The sequence below is a fragment of the Armigeres subalbatus genome, chromosome 3, assembly GCF_024139115.2.
Source record: "Armigeres subalbatus isolate Guangzhou_Male chromosome 3, GZ_Asu_2, whole genome shotgun sequence".
Lineage (NCBI taxonomy): Eukaryota > Metazoa > Arthropoda > Insecta > Diptera > Culicidae > Armigeres > Armigeres subalbatus.
Genome location: NC_085141.1, coordinates 60,425,817 through 60,450,379, shown reverse-complemented (window position 1 = coordinate 60,450,379; position 24,563 = coordinate 60,425,817). Strand labels below are relative to the sequence as shown.

The 24,563-nt window shown below is 40.1% G+C and overlaps 1 protein-coding gene across 1 annotated transcript; it reads right to left on the bottom strand.

Annotated features, from left to right (window-relative positions):
- Nucleotides 1-1,013: 1,013 nt before the first annotated feature.
- LOC134219853 (aminomethyltransferase, mitochondrial) lies at nucleotides 1,014-23,298 on the bottom strand. Its single transcript, XM_062698740.1, has 3 exons — nucleotides 22,859-23,298; nucleotides 22,579-22,787; nucleotides 1,014-1,944 (listed from the first exon to the last, which is right to left on the bottom strand). Exons 1-3 carry the CDS (start codon nucleotides 23,130-23,132, stop codon nucleotides 1,189-1,191), a joined length of 1,239 nt encoding a protein of 412 aa, XP_062554724.1. The 5' UTR covers nucleotides 23,133-23,298; the 3' UTR covers nucleotides 1,014-1,188.
- Between the last annotated feature and the right edge of the window lie 1,265 nt (nucleotides 23,299-24,563).

Genomic DNA, 24,563 nt, shown 5'->3' with positions numbered 1-24,563 from the left:
ATTTTGGCGCTTTTCTAGATCTAAGCAAATGGTTGAAAAAGAGAACTATACTTTCAGGAGCCATTGCTGCACTCACTGAAGCAGTATACCACTCTGCTCAGCCGAGATACAAACCGCACGAAACATTTCATTACCCAAGACAGTCAAGTAGTCAGGCAAAGACTGGTTATATTTTGGTCTCGCTTTGGATTTCGAATCGATTACCGAATTCAATCATTATTTTACTTAAAAAGAAAAAAAAACGTCCAAAGCTAAATGAGTTCAAAAGAAAATAAATATATACAAAAAATAAGAATCAATCATCAAAAATAGTCATAAGCTTTAATTCAATTTATTTATAATTTTGCTTGAAAGGATAAAAACTCAAAAGCTATTAACTTTAATTACAATAATAAAAACTAATTTCAAAATTTATTTACAAATGATTTTGCTTACAAAAAAATGTCTAAAGCTTTTGAATTTTATTTCAACCTAAATTCAAAATATCCCGACAACGCTACAAGGTATACAATGATCCAAACAACAGTCCATGACATAAAGAAGGCAAAATTATACCAAACGTCCATATGTCTAAATTACATTTTGCCTGACGTCCATTATGTCTAACATACTTATGCCTAACGTACTTATGTTTCTGGCATTATATTAAAATCTTCCAAATTTGTATACACCAAATTTTTACACAGATTTTGCAAAGTTCTTACACAGAACTGTTTTGAAATCTACCATCCGCTGATTGGGTGTATCAATTAGGGTTATGGAATATGATAACATTAAAAAAAGTACTTTCCTCTCACATGGAATATTAAAGTTTACCTGTCCCAGGAAAACAGGAAAATATGTGACAGTTATGCCTGCACCGGCAGCACATCTTTTGCAAATACTGCACTCCCTCAGATGACGAATAAAATCGAGAAATTCCATTGTTAACAATTTGTATACGGTGCTTGATTTCTTCTTAATGTAAAATAACTTAGAAAGGATTTCTTTCATAGCAACAACATTGTTCCCTGTACGTAATAAAAGGTAATGATTGCTTATCAACTACCAAACCATTTATTCGACTACTCATTCTGCCTGGCAAAGTCTACTGATAAGCAACAAGCGTAAACACCTAATACACGTGCCCGTTTCAAACCAGCACATCCAATATAGATTAACAGCGCGCGTAAACAGCTCGAATTTCCCTTATTTCGGAGGCTGATAGTAGTGCGTTGGAACGAACGGCATCTTGGCGACCTGACTGTGATAGAACTTGTCTCGAACTTTCAGCGTAACTTCGGTTCCAACCTTTTTCGACTCTTCCCGGATGTAGCCCATGGCGACGTTTTGCTGCAGGCACGGGCTCGGACAGCCGCTGGTGATTTCTCCGATTTTGTGCTGCTCGTTGTCGAAAATTTCAACATGCTGCCTGGCGGGAGCCGAACCAGCGGACATTCTAAACCCGACGCGCCGTCTGGTGACGCCGTTTTTGATTTGACTGTTGATTTTGTCCGATCCGGGGAAGTTGTTTTCTGCTCGTCGGCGTTTTGCCACCAACCAGAGGAGACCCGCTTCGACGGGGGTCGTGGTTTCGTCGATGTCGTTGCCGTACAAGCACAAACCGGCTTCCAGTCGGAGCGAATCGCGAGCACCGAGCCCTGCCAACTTGAGATTGCCCACTTTCTGCTCTAGCAGGGCTGACGCGATTTCCGATGCTTTATTGGAAGGGATAGAGATTTCCACTCCATCTTCGCCGGTGTATCCGCACCGGGTGATGCGACAATTTTCCACACCGGCGATGGAATCGAATGCGGAGTTCATGAAGTATAACCGCGAGAGGTCCTTGGTTACCAGTTTTTGGAGAACGGAAACGGCCTGCGGGCCTTGCACCGCCAGAAGCGACTGGTCGTCACTGGTGAGAAATTCCACGGAGACGTCCTTGCCTTGAGCTTTGAAGGATGCCTGTCGGTAGGGAAAAGTTACATAACGTTATTATTATTGTCTCTAGTTATAAACAAGACTTTCGGCCCTTGGCCGACTCACAGACCATTTTATTTATGAAAATATACGAGTTTCAGAGACGGTTGTATGACATTCGCCAGAAAGTCATTTGCCAGAAGGCCTTTTGCCAGAATCAATTTGCCAGAATGGACCATTCCCCAGAAAGTCGTTTGCCAGAATGCACCATTCCCCAGAATTGGTCGTCACTAATTTGCCATGCGCGCGTTTGCCCAGTATGCGCAATAATTCTTAACGCCATGAATAGGCATAACTATGAACAGCGTTGAAAGAGAGGGTCATTTGGCATAAGGGACAATTTTATAATTTTGCTTTGTTGTTGTTGTATAGTTGTTTTCTACTAAGGAATAAAACACCGCTCCGGTCGATAATAGAATTGAAAATAACTAATCTGTACTTAAAATGTATGCATACATAAGCCGAGTATAGTAGCTTGCCCGTATTAAGGCAAAAATGGCGGATGTGATCCTTTCTTTCAAATAGGTGTTTGCCCGGATTAAGGCAATGGAGGGTGCGATCCCTTCTTCCAAAATAGGTGCTTACCCAGATTAAAGTAATGGTTGATGTGAATCCTTCTTTAAAAGTAGGCGCTTGCCCGGATTATGGCAATGGTGGATGTGATCCCTTCTTTAAAAGCAGGCGCTTGCCGGAATTAAGGCAACGGTGGATGTGAACCCTTCTTTAAAATTAGGCGATTGCCAAAATTAAAACAATGGTGGATATGATCCCTTCTTCAAAAGAAGGCGCTTGTCCGAATTAAGGCAATGCGTAATGTGATACCTTCTTTGAAATTAGGTGCTTGCTCCGATTAAGGCAATGGTTGATGTGAACCTTTTTTTTAAATAGGTGTTTGCCAGGATTAAGGCAATGGTCGATATGATCCCTTCTTCAAAAGAAGGCGCTTTTCCGGATAAGGGTAATTGTGCATGTAATTCATTCTTTAAAAGAAGGCGCTTGCTCGGATTAAGGCAATGGTGGATGTGGTCCCTTCTTTAAAAGTAGGCGTTTGCCTCAAATGAAGCAATGGTGGATGTGGTTCCTTCTTTAAAAGTAGGCGCTTGCCCAAATTAAAGCAAAAGTGGATGTGATCCCTTCTTTGAAAACAGGCGTTTGTCAGAAATGAAGCAATGGTGGATATGACCCATTTCTTAAAAAAGGTGTTTGCTCCGATTAAAGCAAGGATAGATGTTATCCCGGTGTCCTCCTTAGCCTAGCGATAAGATGCTCGGCTATAAAGCAAGACCATGCTGAGGGTGAGGCTGAGGCTGAGGTTGACCGCCAGCTAAGGGTTGCGTACTTAGCTGGTAGTGCAGCCTGGGCACTGTTGTCCTTCTGACATCAGCTAAAGTGAGAGGGTGCGTCCTGTGGGGTCTGCCTAGGATGTGGTGGGGTTCGACAGTGGGCTCTGTTGAACTTCTATAAAAAGCTGCATGTGTCCCCAAGCAGGCCCTATCAAAGCGACCGTGTGCCGCTCAAAGCGCACTAGCCTAGTCCTGGTGTTGGGTAGGACTTTAAACAAATTTGACCCGACTGATCGAGCGTCTGTCCACCAAGGAGGTGCGGCTCCAACAGCGTCTGTTCTGGCATCCAGCGGCTGAGTATGAAATGCTATTCCCCGGGAGCTATACCTAAGATGGCAGCCCCATCCCGGTGGATAGGGAACCTTGGGCCAACAACCTACTGTTCCCGAAACATCAATTTGTTCGAGAATCCGATAATGAAAGAATACGGACTGATTTTACGGCGACGACTCTTAGCGCGAAACAACGGACACGAATAGGAACATGGAACGTTTTAACCCTAGCCCAGCAGGGTAAATTGGCACAACTTGCCAATGAGGCACGCCGCATGAAGCTTGAGATCCTGGGACTGAGTGAAGTCCGTTGGCCAAACTTTGGAGAACACAGAACGCCGTCGGGACAAGTTCTGCTATACTCTGGTTTACGAGGTGAACACGCTCCCCGGCAACGCGGAGTTGGCTTCCTACTAAGCGCTCAGGCACACTCTGCGCTTATGAAGTGGGAACCTTTAAGTGAAAGGATAATCGTTGCCAGATTTAGAACACGGGTCCGAAACCTTACTATAATCCAATGTTATGCGCCAACCGATGCTGCCGATCTGCAAGACAAAGAGAACTTTTACAGTCAACTCAATGCCGTCGTAGATAAAATTCCGAAGGGTGATATCAAGATCTGTTTGGGCGACTTCAATGCGAAGATCGGATCCGACAACTCGAACCATGAGCGCATTATGGGACGCCATGGTCTCGGAGAAATGAGCGAAAACGGAGAGCTGTTCGCAGAATTTTGTGGTAATAACGACATAGTGATCGGGGATCGCTCTTTCCTCATCGACCGGTTCACAAGGTCACGTGGATCTGCCGTGACGGCTTTACAGAAAATCAAATCGACCACATCTGCATCAGCCGAAAATGGAAACGGAGCCTTCTTGATGTACGGAATAAACGTAGTGCCGATATCGCGTCTGATCATCACCTCCTCATCGGCGAAATACGCCTGCGCATTGCGCGGATTCGTCGGCAGGAGGAAAGAGTTGGACGACGATTCAACACACGCCGACTGGAAGATGCCACGGTGAAACGGTCCTTCGTTGAAGAACTGGAGACGCGTGCTGCAGATATTCCGGAAGGTGGCAGCGTGGAAGACCAATGGACCGCGATCAAGAATGCCTTCATCGCCACCAGCGAAAACAATCTGGGCGAACTACGCACCCAGAGAAAACAACGGATCACCGATGAGACCTGGAGGAAGATAGAGGAGCGAAGAGAAGCCAAAGCCGCGATAGAGCGATCAAAAACCAGAGGAGCCAAAGTTCTAGCCCGCCAACGATACGCGGCTCTTGAGAAGGAAGTAAAACGCTCATGTCGACGGGACAAGCGAGCGTGGGCAGACTCTCTGGCCGACGAAGGAGAGAGAGCCGCCGCAACCGGGGACATTCGCCTCCTCTACGATATCTCACGACGCTTAAGCGGGGCGAAGATGAATGCAACGATGCCTGTGAAAGACGCGAATGATCAGTTATTGACTGACCCAACTGACCAGCTGAAACGCTGGTTCGAGCACTTCGAACAACTTTTTCAAGTGCCAGCCAGGCCATCACCACCTCGGCATGATCTGCCTAGGATCCGACGTATAACACGCGTCAATACCGAAGCTCCATCACTGCTAGAGATTCAAACAGCCATCCAAAGCATGAAATCGAATAAAGCCCCAGGGGTCGACCGCATATCAGCCGAGATGCTCAAAGCTGACCCCATGACATCCGCTCAACTACTGCATCGTTTATTTCATAATATCTGGGACACCGCAACTTTCCCGGTCGACTGGATGCAAGGTATCTTAGTAAAGGTGCCCAAAAGGGTGACCTGACTGTATGCGATAACTGGCGAGGCATTATGTTGCTGTGTACCGTTCTCAAAGTTCTGTGCAAAATTATCCTAGCCCGGATTCAGGAGAAGATCGATGCGACTCTCCGGCGGCAGCAAGCCGGATTCCGTGCCGGAAGATCCTGTGTGGACCATATTGTCACGCTCCGCATCATTCTGGAGCAGGTCAACGAATTCCAAGAGTCCCTTTACTTCGTATTCATTGACTACGAAAAAGCTTTCGACCGTCTCAATCACGAGAACATGTGGGGCGCCCTGAGACGCAAGGGAGTTCCTGAGAAAATCATCGGCCTCATCGAAGCACAGTACGAGGCCTTTTCGTGTAGAGTGCTGCACAATGGGGTCCTGTCCGACCCTATCCGGGTCGTAGCTAGCGTGAGGCAAGGATGTATCCTATCACCGTTACTGTTCCTCATCGTAATCGATGAGATTCTGGTAGGTGCGATTGACCGTGAACCAAACCGCGGGCTGTTATGGCAGCCTATAACCATGGAGCATCTAAACGACTTCGAATTGGCTGATGACGTTGCACTCCTCGCGCAACGGCGCTCTGATATGCAGAGTAAGCTCAACGACCTTGCCGAGCGCTCCTCTTCGGCAGGTTTAGTCATCAACGTCAACAAAACCAAAGCGTTGGATGTAAACACGGCGACCCCTTCCATTTTCACAGTAGCCGGGAAATCAGAGTGGACAATGTTGAAAGCTTCCAATATCTTGGTTGGCGCACGGATCAAGAAAGCAAGGGCTGCCTTTGCGAGTTTAAGAAATATTTGGAAAAACCGGCAGATAAGTGAACGCACTAAAATTCGAATTTTCAACTCTAACGTGAAATCTGTGCTGTTATACGCTAGCGAAACATGGTGTGTATCAGTGGAGAACACTCAACGGCTGCAGGTGTTCATTAACAGATGCCTGCGGTATATAATTCGGGCCTGGTGGCCTCACAACTGGATCTCAAACAATGAGCTCCATCGTCGTTGTCACCAGAGGCCGATAGCAACAGAAATTAGGGATCGGAAGTGGGGCTGGGTCGGCCACACTCTACGTAGGGGCGGAAACGAAATCTGTAAACAAGCATTAGACTGGAACCCAGCGGGACATCGCAGCAGAGGCAGACCCAGAGGCTCATGGCGGCGAAGCCTCAATAAAGAAATAAAAGAAGTCGACCGAAATCTAACCTGGCAACAGGTTAAAGCGATAGCCGGGCAACGCTCAGGATGGAGATCTTTCAAGTCGGCCCTTTGCACCACCGGAGGTGTACAGGATCCGTAAATAATGCTGAGGGTGACCGGGTTCGATTCCCGGTGCCGGTCTAGGCCATTTTCGGTTTGGAAATTGTCTGGACTTCCCTGGGCATAAAAGTATCATCGTGTTAGCCTCATGATATACGAATGCAAAAATGGCAACTTGACTTAGAAACTTTACGAAACTTCAGAAACTGTGGAAGTACTGAAGGAACACTAACCAGTGAGGCGGCTATATCTCAGTGGGGATGTAATGCCAATGAAGAAGAAGATGTTATCCCTTCTTTAAACGTAGGTGGTTGCCCGTGTCCGTGTTTGAATATGTCAATTGTGGATATGATTCCTTCTTTAGAAATAGACATTTTGCCTAGACTTGTAGATATAACTTCTTCAATGAAAGCAAATGGCGTCTAGTATGACTTAAAATGATATTATCCAATTGTAGATATGATTTAATTTGGCGTGTGGAATGAGACGAAGAAATATGATATCCATTCGTAAACAGTTTGTTTGGTATTAGACAAATATGATTTTTTTTTTACAATCCATCTTTCTGAAAATTGTCTAATATGTTGAATAAACCCTTTTATGAAAATTAATTATACCGCAAATCTCTTCATCACAAAATAATGCCAAATCCACTAAATAATGCAAAATTACCTTCTTTATATATATTTTTTTTTCTATTCTTTAGCCATCAATAATAATTGGAATTTCCAGTTTTACTATTTCTGGGGAACGGTAGATTCTGGCAAATTACATTCTGGCAAATGGTCTATTCTGGGGAATGGCTTTCTGGCATATGGTCCATTCTGGCAAATGGGTTTCTGGCAAAAATCGTTCTGGCAAATTGATTCTGGCAAATGGTTTTCTGGCAAATGTCATACAATCTCAGAGACAGATTGATGTCAAATATAAGCTATTTCGATTCAATATCGAAAGTCAACTGAAATGCATATTCTAAATACGAGTCACTAATCAAAATATTGACTTTCAAAACTCTGTCTATAGTATAATTAAGCAATTTAAAATACCTATGTAATAAGAATGATTTGTTTAACGGCTTTATCGGTCATTTCTACTCAAAGTATGAGGGAGTAGATAATCGAAAGATAATTGAAAATCATTAGATTGAAAGGCGTTCGCTAGGGCGCGAACAAGTATGAAGCGATAGAGGGTGAAAGGGAGAAAGGAAGACCATCTATTGAACAGCACACAATCGAAGCGTGAATCTTCTTGCCTAACGCCCTGGTTGTGGACGACTTGGTTAGTGGTATGGAAACCACCGTGCCAAGACAGGCAAAAAGATCCAGGCAACGATCTCCCCATGTGCTGTTCTGTTTTACTTCTAGTTCTATCGATCGGCAGGTTTATGCGGAATTCGCACTACCACTCATGGAGGTATGTCCATATCGTGACGTGTTCTTCCAATCACCCGATTTCGATCTTATTGGATAGAACCTCATTTTTTTTTTTTTTATGTAATAAGTCATTTATTTTAAGATTATGACCGTGTATTTTAATTTGCAGCTAAAGCTCTACAAATATTTTATTTTTTTTAATACAGTTTGTAAATAAATTGTTTGACAACCTTGGTGAGCAAGCACGTGGCTGTTAAAACAAATCAAAACAAACTTCACTGCATTTCATGCAAACCGCAGCTGGCACCTATTTTATTCATATTAGCATCAACCAAAATGGCTATCGTCGCATATGAAGACAAAGCAGGCTTTATGACGTTGCATTTTATTGCTATTACAATTCATTGCTTCTTCCGACGAGAAATCTGGGATGCTTTCAGCAAACTCAACCTTCAATTTAAGCTATCGTTTAGTCTGATGAAGAGTAATTGAATCACCAGAACGCTTAACCTGCTATATCTGGAGCGGTTCGCTTTCAAATAGTTGAAATACTCGAGTGTCCAACGAGATGGGCTCTCACTCTGCGAACCAAGGTTTCGATTCCCTGTGTTGACCTTATTTTTTTATTTTCCATTAAAAATATAAACTAGGAAATTACAGCCCGTGTAATATTAAAACAACGTATAACTTTGTGTTGATAAACACGGAGGTCAATTTGTTACATCGATTTGAACGGAAATTTACAGGTTTTGTTCGAACTGTGAGTCCAAGAATAATCCGAAGGTTTGTGTACAAGAGATGAACGTAAGATACACAGTATAAAAATGTTACAGTACATATGATGTAACAAACAAGCTCCATTCGATTCGACTAATTTTTCCATCGCTTTTTAAAATTACAGGTTCTCTTCACTATGGGGCTTGTATTGAAGACTGCACACCAGAAAAAGCTGTGCGTAAAATTCTATTGAACAGAAGGTTAGGGTTATTGAACAGAAAATCGTACATAGTTAAACATTCTGCGAATTACATGCTATGGGAATATTTGAACTCCTATTTTTGTGTTTAATAGTTTTTAATTTACATTCAACTTTTCCTTGCACGTAATATTGTATACGAGCTCCATAGTTACGATAACCTGTAATTTTAAAAAGTGATGGAAAAATGAGTCCAATCGAACGGAGCTGTAACATTTTCATACTGTATCGAAATTAATTTATTGGCTTTTTTCGGTGATAATTATACTACACACTTAAAATTTTCCACCGATCTCGGCTGTGCAAATCTCAGTTAAAGTTCGATAGCTGAAATATCGGCTGAATAGACGTATGATTACGGCGGCTCCTTTGAGTGCCGCAGTAAACAAATTGCTTTTTCAGCTGAGATATCAGCAGAAAGTCACGAACCGAGCACTCGGCTGTGCGGATCTCGGCAAAAGAATCAAAAAATGCCGAGCTGAACTAAGTGTGTACTCAAAGCGAAAGGGAGTAGATGAAAGTAATGAAGATACAGATTCGATTGACACCGCAAGCGAGCGGCAAGTGTGAAATGAATAGAAACTGAAGATTAGCAGAGGGCCATATGAGAGAACAAGCATTGTTGAAATCGCTGTTATTCTGCCTAACGTCCACCCAGGAACGGCTTGGATAGTGACGTGGTGATCACTGTACCAAGACAGGCATCTACTTTCATCTACTCCCTTTCGCTTTGAGTAGTATAATTATCACCGAAAAAAGCCAATAAATTAATTTCGAAAAAGTCACGTTGATCAAAACTATCTTAATTATAGAATCCAATTGGCGAAAAATTGATGAAATACAGTTCGAATAAGATTCAATTTGGGCGAAGTATGAGCTTGCGAGAGTTATGCGTGAAGAGATTTAGCGCGCTCTTGTATGAATCTCTGAAAATATGCCACGAATCAATAGAACTGTTTACGCTAGCCGAACAGCACTTTAGCAGGTTGAAATCGCTGTTATTTTGCCTGTCTTGGTACAGTGATCACCACGTCACTATCCAAGCCGTTCCTGGGTGGACGTTAGGCAGAATAACAGCGATTTCAACAATGCTTGTTCTCTCATATGGCCCTCTGCTAATCTTCAGTTTCTATTCATTTCACACTTGCCGCTCGCTTGCGGTGTCAATCGAATCTGTATCTTCATTACTTTCATCTACTCCCTTTCGCTTTGAGTAGTATAATTATCACCGAAAAAAGCCAATAAATTAATTTCGATAAAGTCACGCGGTGATCAAAGCTTTCCTAATTATTTTCATACTGTATAACTTTTGAAGTTAAGATATTCTTAGGCCAACATTTGAGAAAAGCGTAATATCCTAAATGCAAACATTGTCGGTTTTCATCCATATATAAAGCGGTGCTGGGTGATTAGGTCGAATGCTAATTGAGCGGATGGTCATCGGGCTGCACAGATAGAAAAAGTTGTTGAAATTTACACGAAAGTAATGCACATAAAGGGAATGCCATAAAGAGCGTAAATTTAAACGTTACTTTCACCTGAATGTATGCAATTTGTATTGCATTATGTCACTTTTTATACTAATAAGTGTCATAATGCTATGTAAATTGCATACATTTAGGGCGAACTTGTTGGAGAAGATCCATGTACGCCCAGAATAGTGTAATTTTCCACGTCTTTATTATTTACGCGTCTATCACTTTTCATAATTTTTTTTCTGTGTGCATTACAAATGAAATGTGAGAAGTGAGATATGGAAAATGATATATACGAAAGGAGGCCGAAGAAAGAAGAGTACAGGAAAAGGAAGAAGGGAAAATGGTAAAAAAGAAAGATGATAAAAGAAGGCAGTAAAAAGAAGGGAGAAGGGAGAAAGGAAAAATAAGATGGAAGAAAGAAAGAAGAAGGTAGAAGGAAAAAGAAAGAAAGAAGAAGAAAGAAAAAATTAAGTAAGAAAGAAGGAAAAGGAATGAAGAAAAGAGGAAGAAAAAGAGAACTGACCTCTCACTTTTTGAATTTCTATCAACATTTCTTTGAAATTTGTATTGAAAATCGTTTGGCATTTTCAAAAGAAATCTTTTGTTTTTATTTTCAACGGAACTTTATAGAAATTCTTTCTACTTTCCTAACAGAATTGTTCGAAATATCTAAAAACTATTCCGCGTTCTAGTACAAACACATCAAATCGCGAACTGATTTTGGGGAAGAGTAATTTTTCCGAAACTTATCATTTGGCCGAACAGGCCATTTGGCCAAATAGTCTCACTTCTCAGTCATAATTTCTCACTTCTCACTCCGAAAGGTGAGAAATGAAAAGTTATAAATGATGAGTAAGAAGAGAGGCGTCTCCCTTCTCGCTTCGCTCTTTTCACTTTTCACAGTGAGAAGATATAAGTGAGAAATATGGAGTGAGAAAAGAGTCTAGACGACTTACTTTTTTCTTCTCACTTTCCGATTTCTCACTTCTTACTATAAAGAAGTGAGCAATCGGAAATGAGGTGTGAGAAGAGATAAATGAGACGTCTCACTTCTCACTTATCACTTCTCACCGTGAAAAGTGAGAAAGGAGACGCCTCTCTCGTCACTTATCATTTCAAACTTTTGATTTCTCACTTTTCGAAATGATAATTGAGAAGTGAGACGTCAAATGGCCTGTTTGGTCAATCGATAAAGTCAGCTGAACGTCCGAATGACCTATTCGGCACAATTACCTATTTGGCTGTATGACCTTCGGCCAAATGGCATTTGACCGAATGGTTTTCGGCTGAACAGACCTTCCCCGATTTATTCACTTGTATTCTCTCCGAAATTTGCGACACAATTTACAATGAAATGAACAAATTTGACGGCATGAGCTCCCCAATATGTTTTTGGGAACTCTCGGGTAAACTTACTTACAAAGAAATTTTTGGAAGAGTATTCGAAATTATCGCGGGTAATCCGAATGGCGTTCTGAAAGAAATTTCTGAAGAATCACTCAGGAGATTTTTTAAGAGAACTAGCCGATTTTTTTTCCAATAATCCAATATCTGGGAAAACGCAACTTTTCCGGGAAAATGAATGCAGGGCGTTTTAGAGAAGGTCCTAAAAAGGAGATCTGACTGTGTGTCGAGCATCATGTTACAGTGCATTGTTCCCAAAGCTCTGTGCAAAGTTATCCAAAATCGGATGCAGGAGAAAACAGCCACGACTCTCCGACGGCAGCAGACAGGATTCCGCCCCGGAAGATTGTGTGTGGACCATATTGTCACGCGCCGTATCATCCTTAAGCAAGTCAACAAATTTCAAAAGTCCCTCTATCTGGTATTCATTGACTACGAAAAAGCTTTCGATCGAAATCAAAATCTGTGGGGCACCCGTAGATGCAAGGAAGTTCCGAACAAAATCGTCAGCCTCATAGTACGTGCAGAGTCTTGCATAACGGAGTTTTATATTATCTAATCTTGCTAGTCGCTGGTGTGAGGCAAGGATGTATTCTATCTCTGCTACTGTTCCAAATCGTAATGGACGAGATCATGGAGGGTGCGATTGAGCGTGTACCAAACCGTGGGCTGCTCTGGCAGCCTTTTAATATGGAGCATCTAAAGGACTTTGATTTGGCTGATGATATTGCTCTACTAGCGTATCATTCGGCTTACTCTGAAATGCGGAGTAAGCGAAATGACCTGGCCGAACGAAACCAAGATCGACTTAGGAGCATGAATCAGGAAGGCTAGGGCAGCCAGTTTACGAAATATATGGAGATTCAATAAGGTTAGTCAATGCACTAAATTTGGAATATTCAACTCTAACGTGAAATTTGTGTTGTTGTACACCAGTGGGACTTGGTGTGTATCAGCAGAGATCACGCAGAAACTGCAATTATTCATCAAACGATGCCTACGTTTTATAATTCGGGCCCGGTGGCCTCACAACTGGAAAGAACTCAGAAAAGAAATAAAGGAAGTCGACAGGAATCTGACCTGGGCCCAGGTTAAGGCTCAGGGTGGAAATCTTTTACGTAGTAGGGGTTTTAAGGTGATACATAACTGAATGAGTGAGAATGCCAAAAATGCACAACAAATTCTTAGAGAATTAAAATACTTTTTCAGATGATATTTCATATTTTATCGATGTAAGTTATCGCTGGAAAAACTAAAGAACTCATTTCATGTTCCGAATGCTCCGAGGACTGGTTGAAAACATCTAATTGACTATTTAGACTTCAAGCTGCGATAATGTTTGATATTGATTAATATTGATATTGATGTCAAACCAGTAGGAATAATAAAAATAAAACAGAGGGGGGAAAACATTTAAAAACGTGAGTCATTATTTTTGTTGGTTTCATCTATTTTGAAGTAGAATTTTTGACAATCCCCTTTTTAATAATAAAACTTAGACACAAAATCCGTGATCAAGCTTTCCGAGGTGTGTGACTACCTGTGAAGATTGGTGACGCGTTGCCCTAGGGACACAAGCTACTCAAATAACTCACTGAGTGTTTTAGAATCATTTTACATGTGAGACGTGAGATGCGGCATTCGGCCAAATACCCTGACAATTGTATATCTTTTATACTTTTTTTGCGGAATATTACTAACGATTGTATACCCAAGCAGCACGCGCAACATCTTTCAAATAGCTGTTTGTTCCTAATAAATTGCATTGAAGACACTGGCAACACATCGAGTCACATTAAAGCCATTTTTCAGTTTAGGAAATACACAATGTTTCATTTCCGTTTAAGGGGCGTTGCAATATGCCACGCATCTGACTTCCCGAGTGATTTGGAATTCAATGCCCAACAAACATTCACTAGTTTAACTAACATCAGTGTGATGATTCAGTTCAGCACTGTGTTGAATTATGTCTGTACTATTTCTTATCGCAACTTCTGTTCAGGCGTTGTTCACACAATTTTGGAGAAGTTATACAGCTACAACATCTCATTTTGAAAAACAACTTTATTACCTGATTCGTTAAACCTTCAATAAGCATTTTACTTAGCCCTAATTCAGCTACATATAAATTCTTCGAAAATAATAACGCATTGAGAGTAACATGATCAAGATTTCAATTAAACGTATTGCAATTGCTATTTTCATATAATCATTTTAAAATTTTCCTAAATCGGGTCTCGAACTGCTGACATTTGATCATCCGCCGGTAACGTTGCCATCCACGCCATCCTTGATTTGTAAGTTATGGCTTACTCAATGCAAAACATAAATAATCGTATGGCTGAATATGAATCATAATTGGACTCTTAATCAACAAGTCAATCTGTCAAACTACAGTTTGTTAATAACTATACAAGATTTTATATCAATCATTGTTTAGCCAGTCATAACCGTTCAACACTGCGAAAAATATGAGAAAATAATGTCAAAACGATGAAATAAAATTCGTCTCCAATGATGGGGTTTATGAAAATTAAATGAATTTATGTTCGACCTTTCTCAGATACTCTGAATAACCGGTTGCGATATTATTCTGCCATCAATACCACACATGCAGCGAGTAAATAACTACACATATCGACATTTATTTACATATAAAAAACAACTAGTATATAGGAAATCTGTAACAGACATATGGTCGATTTTTTTTTACGAATTTGTTTGTGTTCGTTTCCTTTTCAACTTTACAACAACTGCCTGAATTTTCTTCATTGCAACAGCAACTTTGTTCGTTATAATGTCCAACAGCTTTATCCTAGATCAGGAATTAATTATGTATCAGGAAACAATTATGCATTGCCCCACGAATATAAAAAAGCCTGAGTGTGAATGAATCCAGCAATGTCTTGAAAATAAATTATTATTTTCCTATCCAAATATCATCAATTCAAGCCATCACGATTTTCTTTCAAACGGAAAAAGCATAAACTATTATCATGTTTTCTCCCACTGTGCGATTAGATCAGGTAAAGGTGAAATCCAATGGTTAAGAAGGACAACGGTTAAGAAGGATGTCTAATGCTCGCTTATTAATCTACTATTCAAACGCAATTCGACCACCCTTTTAGAGCATCACATCATAGTCGAACAGAGAATTTTGAAAATCATTTGTTCAGCACATTGATGAATTTCCCCAATGTGCTGAAATGTGATAATACTAAAACGTTAGTTCGACCTCAAATAAATGTGGTAAACAAATAAATAGGCCAAGTCGAATATTAGTTGGATCAAATACTGAGATGAAATCTGTCTAGCGAATTATTCAGCATCCATTTTATTCAGCTATGAAGATTGCAAATAAACAATAATTCGACTTAGATGCTTATTTGTAGCTTGTCGTTGTTTGTTGGGTGTGTTTCAAATCAGAAACAAAACAGATAAGTTGCAGTATAAATAACTTTTCGATTCATTGCAGTTACGGAAATGTTTCTGATATGTTGCAAAACACTTTGAGCTCAACTGAGCAGTATTTTATTTTTGACAGAGTCCCCTGAATGTTCCGTATAAGGTACAATGAAGTTACAATTGACTTTGTTGTTTATGTAGTGCACTTGTAGCAGAATCTCAGAACAGAGTTGATGGTGTGATGGTTATAGTAAAAGGTTGCAAATCTCAAGGTCCATGGTTCGATTACCATTTTGTGTTTTTATTTTCATTGTAGCAGCAAGATGTTGCAAATAGGCTCCATCTCTTGCGCTTTTTGTGTCACAAAGGAGTTCCAAATACGACGCGTTGTGCATAACTCAGACCTTTAGTAAGTCACACCACAGTTGGTGTTACTTAATGAGAAACAACTGGTGTTGCTTGGGTACTATTTCGCCGAAAAACATTTCGCGGAATTTTTTTGGGAAATAAGCAAAACCCATCATGCGGCACATCAAACTTCATGATTTCAAAAGTAATGGCGTTCTATGGCAGTTTTGTACTTTCTGGACCGTATTTGAACCGATTGGAACCGGTGAACTGATTTGCCGAGTACCGGTTCAAGGGCTCATTTTGGGAAATAAGCAAACCCCATCATGCGGAATATCAAACTTCTCCCCTGATGCCGTGAACCTTATGGGGTCATATCTATATGGCAGATTGTTGCTCAAGCAGCGGTGCCGTCTGGTGTACCACAAGGCTCAGTCCTTGGTCCACTACTCTTCAGCTGTCATATCAACGATCTATCAACGGTACTTAAGTATTGCTCAATTCAAATTTTTGCTGATGATGTTGAGTTTTACATTACTCGGCTTGGCCCTTGCGCACGAGAACTTGTCAGAATGGTGAATGAGGACCTTGTACATGTGGCAGACTGGTCACGGCGAAACAATCTTCCCAGCTAAGAGTATAGCTTTGTTCGTCACAAGCCGACGTCGTATTGCTGATGGATTTACTCCACCCGTTCCTGGAATCGTAATGGATGGTCAGATCATCGATTGGTCAGATAAAGCAAACAACCTCGGATTCGTTTTTCAAAGTGATCTGCAGTGGGATGGACTGATTACTCAGCAATGTGGCAAGATCTATGCCAGCCTGCGCTCGCTGTACTGCTGTACCTCCGCTGCATCGTCGTCTATCAAGATGAAGCTCTTCAAATCCCTGATCCTGCCGCATTTCATGTTCGGCGATATATTACATGTCCATCCGAATGCAAACTCTTTAGATCGACTTCGAGTGGCGCTTAACTGCTGTGTACGCTACGTCTATGGATTAAACCGCTACGATCATGTGAGTCACCTGCAACGTAACCTTATTGGATGCCCTATACAATACTTCTATGCGCATCGCTCCTGCATTTTTCTGAGAAACCTGGTGATAGCCTAAACTTCTACGATACTGTATAGGAGACTTATTCGGTCCCGAGGTCGACGCTTGCAGAATCTTGTAGTTCCAGCTAACAATACGTTATGCTACGCTAGTTCGCTGTTCGTTAGAGGTGTGGTAAACTGGAATTCGTTACCGCCCGATGTCAAACGTTCTTCGTCGGAAGCAAGTTTCAAGAGTGGCTGCATCAATTTTTGGAACCGTCCTAAATAAATTTATTTAATAAGTAGTAGACTAGTTAATGACAATAATTTTAGACAGCTTTCGTATCTTTTCAAAATCGGAGGTAGTAATTTTAAAAAGATTTAAATCTTACACTATTGGACAATAATAAACAAACAAACAAACAAACTTCATGATTTCAAAAGTAATGGCATTCTATGGTAGTTTTGTACTTCCTGGATCGTATTTGAACCGATTGGAACCGGTAAAGTCGAGTCAAGTACGAGACACTGAAGACGACCTTACTGTTGAGGTCGAAATACGTATCTGTCAAGGTGCAATTAAGTGGTGGAATTAAATGGGATTGTACAAACTCGTCTTATGACAAGTGAAGACATTCCACTAAAAAGCTCAAAATAATTTTCTGAACAAAACCGGTAAACTGATTTGCCGAGTACCGATTCAAGGGTCAATTTTGGGAAATAAGCAAAGCCCATCATGCGGCATATCAAACTTCATGATTTTAGAACGTTCTGGCATTCTAAGGTAGTTTTGTACTTTCTGAACCGTATTTGAACCGATTGGAAACGGTAAACGGATTTATCGAGTACTGGTTTGAGGGTCAATTTTGGGAAAATCCCTAATCCCATTATGCGGCATATACATTTTCATGATTTCAGAAGTTATTGCATGGTAGTCTTCCATGGTAGTTTTGTACTTCCTGGATCGTATTTGAATTGATCGGGGAACCAGTAGACGGGTAGTTTTTCACTCATGGGCAACATTTGAACCTATTGAAATGTTTGTATTGGTCGAATAGAGAAAAATGTTACATAGAAAATACAAATGTATCATATTATGCAATAACTTTCGAAAACATGATGTTTGGTATGACACATGATTCATCCTATCGGCTCAAATATAGTCCAGGAAGCAGAAAAATACCATAAGAACCCATAACTTTTGAAATCATGAAGTTTGATAATTGAGTTTGAGTTTGCTTATTTCCCAAAATTGACCCTTTAACCGGTACTCGGTAAATCAGTTTACCGGTTCCAATCGTTCCTAATACGGTCCAGGAAGTACAAAATTACCATAGAATGCCATAATTTTTGAAAGCATGAAGTTTGGTATGCCGCATGATGGGGTATGCTTATTTCCAAAAATGTCCATTGATGGTAAAACCTCTAACAAACAGACATAACACTCATGAAATTCTAATAGTTAACTGATTTATTGCCCATTTTAAATAAATATTAGTTGGACAATCACAAGTGGTACACGCATCGAATTTGCTCGAGTTTGACGTTTCCTCCCTAGCGCCATCTGGTTCGTGATTTGCCCAACTAAGTGAAAACTACAGATGTCGTTCATGTTTGTACGACGATGAATTTGATGAGTGAATGCTCAATGTGTTATGTCTGTTTGTCTGGGTTAAAACGTTTACCGGTTCCAATCGGTTCAAATACGGTCCAGGAAGTACAAAACTACCATAGAATGGCATAACTTTTGAAATCATGAAGTTTGATGGGTCGCATGATGGTATTCGCCTATTTCCGTAAAGTGACCCCGTAACAGGTTCCGGCGGAACGTCCGGATTCCGGAATACAGGCCATATTTCGGACCGATCAAATTCCTAATCAAATTTGGTATAGTTTATGCGTCGTTTCTCTTCAAAATATCTAAAATAATCATTTCCGAAGTATGCGTTCTGGCATATGGCCAAAAGCTAACACCCATTTTAAATCCGGAATAACTCCGATATCAAGTGGCCAGTCCTAAAAATTCATAGAGCACCTGAAACTTGAATAAGTTCCGCTTCTTTTGGTGAAAGTTGCGAAAAAAATGTCAAAAGACAAAAAAGTAACAGCCAAAAAGATTCTTATTTTCGTTTTCAAAAGGGGGGTTGGTAACGGAAGGGTTAAAGAACGAATCTGCCCGGTATAAGGTGAAGGGAGGGGTGATGCTTTCTTTAAATGTTAGCGCCTGCGAGGGAGGATATAATCCCGACTAGAAGATCATATCAAAATTATATCAACATATGTTATTATGTTATACTAAATTTTTATAACAAAATATGTTACAAACATGGTGCAGGATGTTGTTAAAATATCTAAATTTCTATCAAAAATTACACTACTGGAAACAAAAAACTATCAAATTTTGTTACAATTTTATCATAAAAATAACATATTTTGTTAGAAATTTCTAACAGAGTCAGATACAAAATATATATGCAATATATATGGCATATGCCATATTTGACTGACAAAAGGGAGAAATAAAGGATTATTCATAATAACGCCTTTCCGTAACGAAGTAAAGAGAGGAGACAACCTGTTAATTATATCTGGTCCGTCTGCAAGATATAATTAAGGATTTGTAAGGGGCTATTGAAATTTTGAAAACTACTTCTACACATTTTGGGAGGCCTTCTTTAGCCGTGCGGAAAGAAGCGTGGCTGCCAAGCAAGACTATGCAGAAGGAGGCTGTGTTCAACTTCTTGCCCGGTCTGGGAAATTTATCAAAAAAAAAGTTTAGGTATAAAAGTTTTAACGTGTTAATCTCGTGTTATGCGAATGCAAAAAAATGGTAACTTGGCTTAGAAACCTCGCAGGTAATAATTATGGAAGTACAGAATGAACACTAAACTATTATTATTAATATTCCGCGAAATGGTACATTCCGCCAAAAGTTATTCGGCGAAAAGGTACAAACCGCCAAATGTCGTACCGCGAAAAGTTACAAACCGCCAAATGTTATTCCGCGAAAATGAATTCCGGGAAATGGTTTTCGACAAAATGTTATACAATCATTACTAACAATCATTACAAATATTACAAATCCCGACTAGAAAAGCATAACAAGAATTGAACACAATTTTAACATATTGTGATATTCATAACTTATTTTGATACAATTTTGTTCTCAGTAGTCATTATCTTTCAAATGTTGTAAGAGGATTATATCATAATATGATTTGAAAAATGCTTAACACCGAATTGCCCAACAGTAGGCAATTAAAATAGACGTAGCAAAGTCTCCCAGCCATAGATATCACAACGTTGATATAATAATTTGAGAAGGTTGCCTTATTTGTAATGTTGTTAATTTCATGTTCTCGAAAAATATTTTGTCCAGCCAAAAAAATGTGATTGTTGATGACAATCTATAGACCTCTCACGACCTGTAAAATTCCAACTGCACAGAAACAATATATTTTGTATCTGATTCTGTTATAAATTTCTAACAAAATATGTTATTTTTATGATAAAATTGTAACAAAATTTGATAGTTTTTTGTTTCCAGTAGTGCAGTTTTTGATAGAAATTTAGATATTTTAACAACATCCTGCACCTAGTTTCTAACAAATTTTGTTATAAAAATTTAGTATAACATAATAACATAGGATGATATAATTTTGATATGACCTTCTAGTCGGGAAGCTTAGTGTTCGTTCCGCACCTCTACAATTATTACCTGTGATGTTTCAAAGCCATGTTACCATTTTTTTGCATTCGTATAACACGAGATTAACGCGTTAAAACTTGTATGTTCAAACAAGTTGAAAAACTTCCTAATCAATGAATTTCCTACACCGGGCCAGAAGTTTAACCCAGCATAGTCTTGCTTGGCAGCCACGTATCTTCCCCCACAGCTAAGGAAGGCCTCCCAGAATATTTAGAAGTAGTTTTCAAAATTCAATTGCCCCTTACAAATACTTTATAATATCTGGCAGACAGGCCAAATATAATCAATACAATATCTCTTCTCTTTACTTTGTTAGTGATGGACGTTTTAATAAATAATCCTTTATTCCTTTCCTTCGCTTTGTACCAGACAGACGCTACCATTTAGAAAAAGCATTTCCTCTACCTTCGCCTTATGCAACGTACACACCAGTCAAGCAGTTTGATGAACATTGACTCCGCCCCCAAGAAAACGCTTCGGTTGCTGCTTTGCTTGAACGTGTGTGAAGTTGTTCGAACAGCCATTTGACTCGCTCGGACTCGGACTTGGCGGCTCGGTTGGAAAAAATTAAAACGGTTTGATTTTGGTTTGAGTTGTCGGGGGTGGAGTCAAAGTTTGCCGAACATGTTTGAGCATTTGTAGTGAAGTTGTACAAACCCCCATATATTTTTTGATGGTTGGTGCTCAAGTTGGCGCTTCGATCGTTCGTGTGTGAGATTGTTGGTCGAATAAATTGATTGTTCGTGCCGCTGTTGGTAAAACTGGATAGATGTTTGAATAAACGAGAGGTGGAGTCAATGTTGGTCAAACTGCTTGACTGACGCATCCATTTAAAGAAGGCATTACCCTTCTCTTCGCCTTTTGCCGAGCAGACGCGATCTTTTAAAAAAGGCATTATCAACTCCATTCGCCTCATACCAGGCAGACGCATCTATTCAAATACGTTAATTCATAGAAGGGACTACCTCCTTTCGAGCAAACGTTTCCATTTCAAGAAGGCGTTCTTTCCTCAGTTTGCCTTATACCGACCGGCTGCGGCCATTCAAAGAAAGAATTACCTTCTTCGATTGCTTTAAATATCAATCCAAAAGAATTTAGTCCGGATTGCATATAATTAACCAGTATTCATTTAATTATTTCAATGATAATAATTCTAATTGAATTTCACCCAATGGCATTCCGCGAATTGACTTTTGGAGAAAAGATACATTCCGCGAAATGTGCTTCGTCGGAGATTTGGAATGTCGTACCGCGAAAAACATTCCGTGAAATGTTTTTCGGCGAAACAGTATACAATCGGCCTGACACTCACTGAGTATGTAAAGTAATTCCTGTATGCGTTGTGCCATATCAAAAATACAAATAGAAGTATATTCCTAGCACTACTGCTGCTAACTATCGTGCGCTTCCATAACCGTCGAGCTCCCTCAAATGTAACTCGTGTGCCTTTTTTCATTATAAAACTCATTTTTCATGCGAATACTAGTTCTATTGAGAATTTTGCGTCCTTGACGATACAGGAAGGAATATCATGTTATGTCGTTTCGGTTTTGCGGCTCTGCTGCACACTGATCCTACTATTGATCCAGTTAATATTGGTTTCTGGTTGTCATACTACACTCGTTATGCACTTTTCGGGCACCGTAAACCGACAGAATGTACCTACAGTCCGTGGTCAGAGGTGGGGTAATAATTCACACCAATATAGACACACCAGTCAAAATCTGCTTTGTTTTAAATTTCCGCTCCGATGTTGCTGTGTAAATCATCAGCGTTGCAAGCATTGACACATTTTTTGTTTGAATCCTTATCATTTTATTCACAAGACACATACAACTGAATGTTTAATGTACCTGTGACCGAAATGTTAGTCACTAAGCGAACGCTAATCGAACGGTTGGCAACTGATGGGACAAAACAGAGAGAATTATCGAAACATACTCGCTAGTTTTAAGTGCGTTTGAAAACTTTTGGAAGTTTAAATTCTTAAACAGACTTTCATCAAAGATTAGAAAGAATCGTTTACTTGCATGATGAATGGAGATTCACTTGCAGAGCTAGTTTTGCAAACCGAAACTAAGCAAAAAAGCATAAGAGAAGTGTTATCTTCGCAACGTCCCACATTATGACTATACATTACTGACCAGGTCTGCGATTGCTTACTCTATTCTAATCTATCTATTCTAGCTTGCTTTCAAACACTCACCACTGCGTCCATCATAACGGCCATATCGGTATCCTTTCTTGAAGCATTCGATACGACATAGAGCGTATCCTCCGACACTCGGTTCACAATCAAATCATCCAGAATACCTCCTTTCCCATTTGTAAACACGGTTAAAGTTCCAGTACCGTCGCGAAGTCCCTTTATGTCTGCTGTACAAACCGATTCAAAACAGCTGATAACGTCCTTGCCTAAACATAGAGGAATTAAATTACGTTGATTATTTCCTCTGCTTTCTCCTCCAATAATAGACTTTACCAACCTCTCAAATAAGTCTGCAGCATGTGCGATACGTCAAAGATCGATCCATACTGGCGAGTGTAATTATGTGATTTGATAATACTCTGATCACTGTACTGCACGGGCAACCAATAGCCAGCAAAGTCAACCAGCTTTCCACCGTGATGCTGGTGGAAATCGTACAGGGCCGTTTTGCTCGGTTCTTTTGCACCGGTGGACGCGTAACGATTTGCCGAAGAGATGGCCGACAAGCCGATCCTCCCCCGCTGAGTCGTTTTCGACAAAACTGACAACATTCTAGTCCGGGAACGGATTTTCAATCACGCAGTAAGGGTGCCGATCACTCTGGGAGCGCAGAGATGTGATCACTTTCACTTTCGATCCTACACTGGACCGGAAAGCGATGGGTCGTGCTCAAAACGGTTGTCGGGTAGAATTCCCTTATCGCTACCAGCACCGCGCCGGCTATCGATGCTCGAGATGACTGTCGATCGTTTCACAGGTCAAGTAAACAGAAGTGCGCCGGAGATAGAGTGAAACAGTGAGAGTGAAGACTCATAAAGTCTTTTGCAAACTAAAGCGCATGCGACAAGCATTAGGTTGTTTGATGTTTTCAGCATACCAGCCAACACAAATTTGCATATGCTAGTGAATAAGTGTACAAGGTGGAGACGATAAAGGCGCATTCCTTTATTTGACTTCATGCAAAGTGCACGTACCTATATGGTCTCCACTTTGTACACTTATTCGCTATTATATACGATCTTCTGTTTGCTGGGATGTTTTCATGGGCGATCCTATTTCGTCATTGTAGATTCTCATTTTTCATTTGAAATCCGAAACATTTGATTGACGATTTTCTGCATTTCTCATGCACAAAGTATGCGTGAAGGCTACTGAATCCCTCCAAAACCGAAATTTTGGTAGAAGAGACTAAAATTTTACTATAATTTGAAATTATGAAAGTTAATTTTTGATCTAGCATAAGTCCTAATAGTTTATTTAAGCTAGTCCAATCAATTAGACCCAATTTATAGAGACAATTTGTCAACTACAAGATTTAAAATAAGAAGATCTCGGCTTATGTAGCAAAAGTATAAGATGATTTTTTTAGGCAATCGCGGAAATTTGTCATGTTTGCAAATAAGTGGAAAAATAATCTAAACTTTTCTGCAATCTACTACAAATTAACGAAGGCTTCGGCGGAGAGTATCATGTCAACTGTAAATAGCAATTTTCGACACCCTAATGGTAAATCAGGAGAGTTAAAACTAAACATGCTATACAATATGGACCCCAGTATTCTGCCTTGGGGAGCACCAGCTGGTAGGTAATCTCTTCGAATTCGTACTTTGATAGTGTTAAAACCACCCTCGAACCTACCTCTACATCAATGCAAGTACCCTGTTTATTGTTTATTATTGTTTATCTTCTTCTTATTCTTCTTCTTATTGACATTACATCCCCACACTGGGACAGAGCCGACTCGCAGCTGGGCAGATATAATTCTGATAGGTTTTAACACAAAAATGTAAGCTTTTTACATAGATACTGTACTAACATAATACAACATTGTAAAATGTTAATGCAATGATTGTATTAAAGTCTTTCAAATTATCATATGCCAAAATGTACTGATTTTGCAAGGTTTTAATGCAGAACTGTAATAAAATATGCCATTCGCTCTGGTTGAATGAATGTGCCGGAACAGTACTTGTCAAGGTACT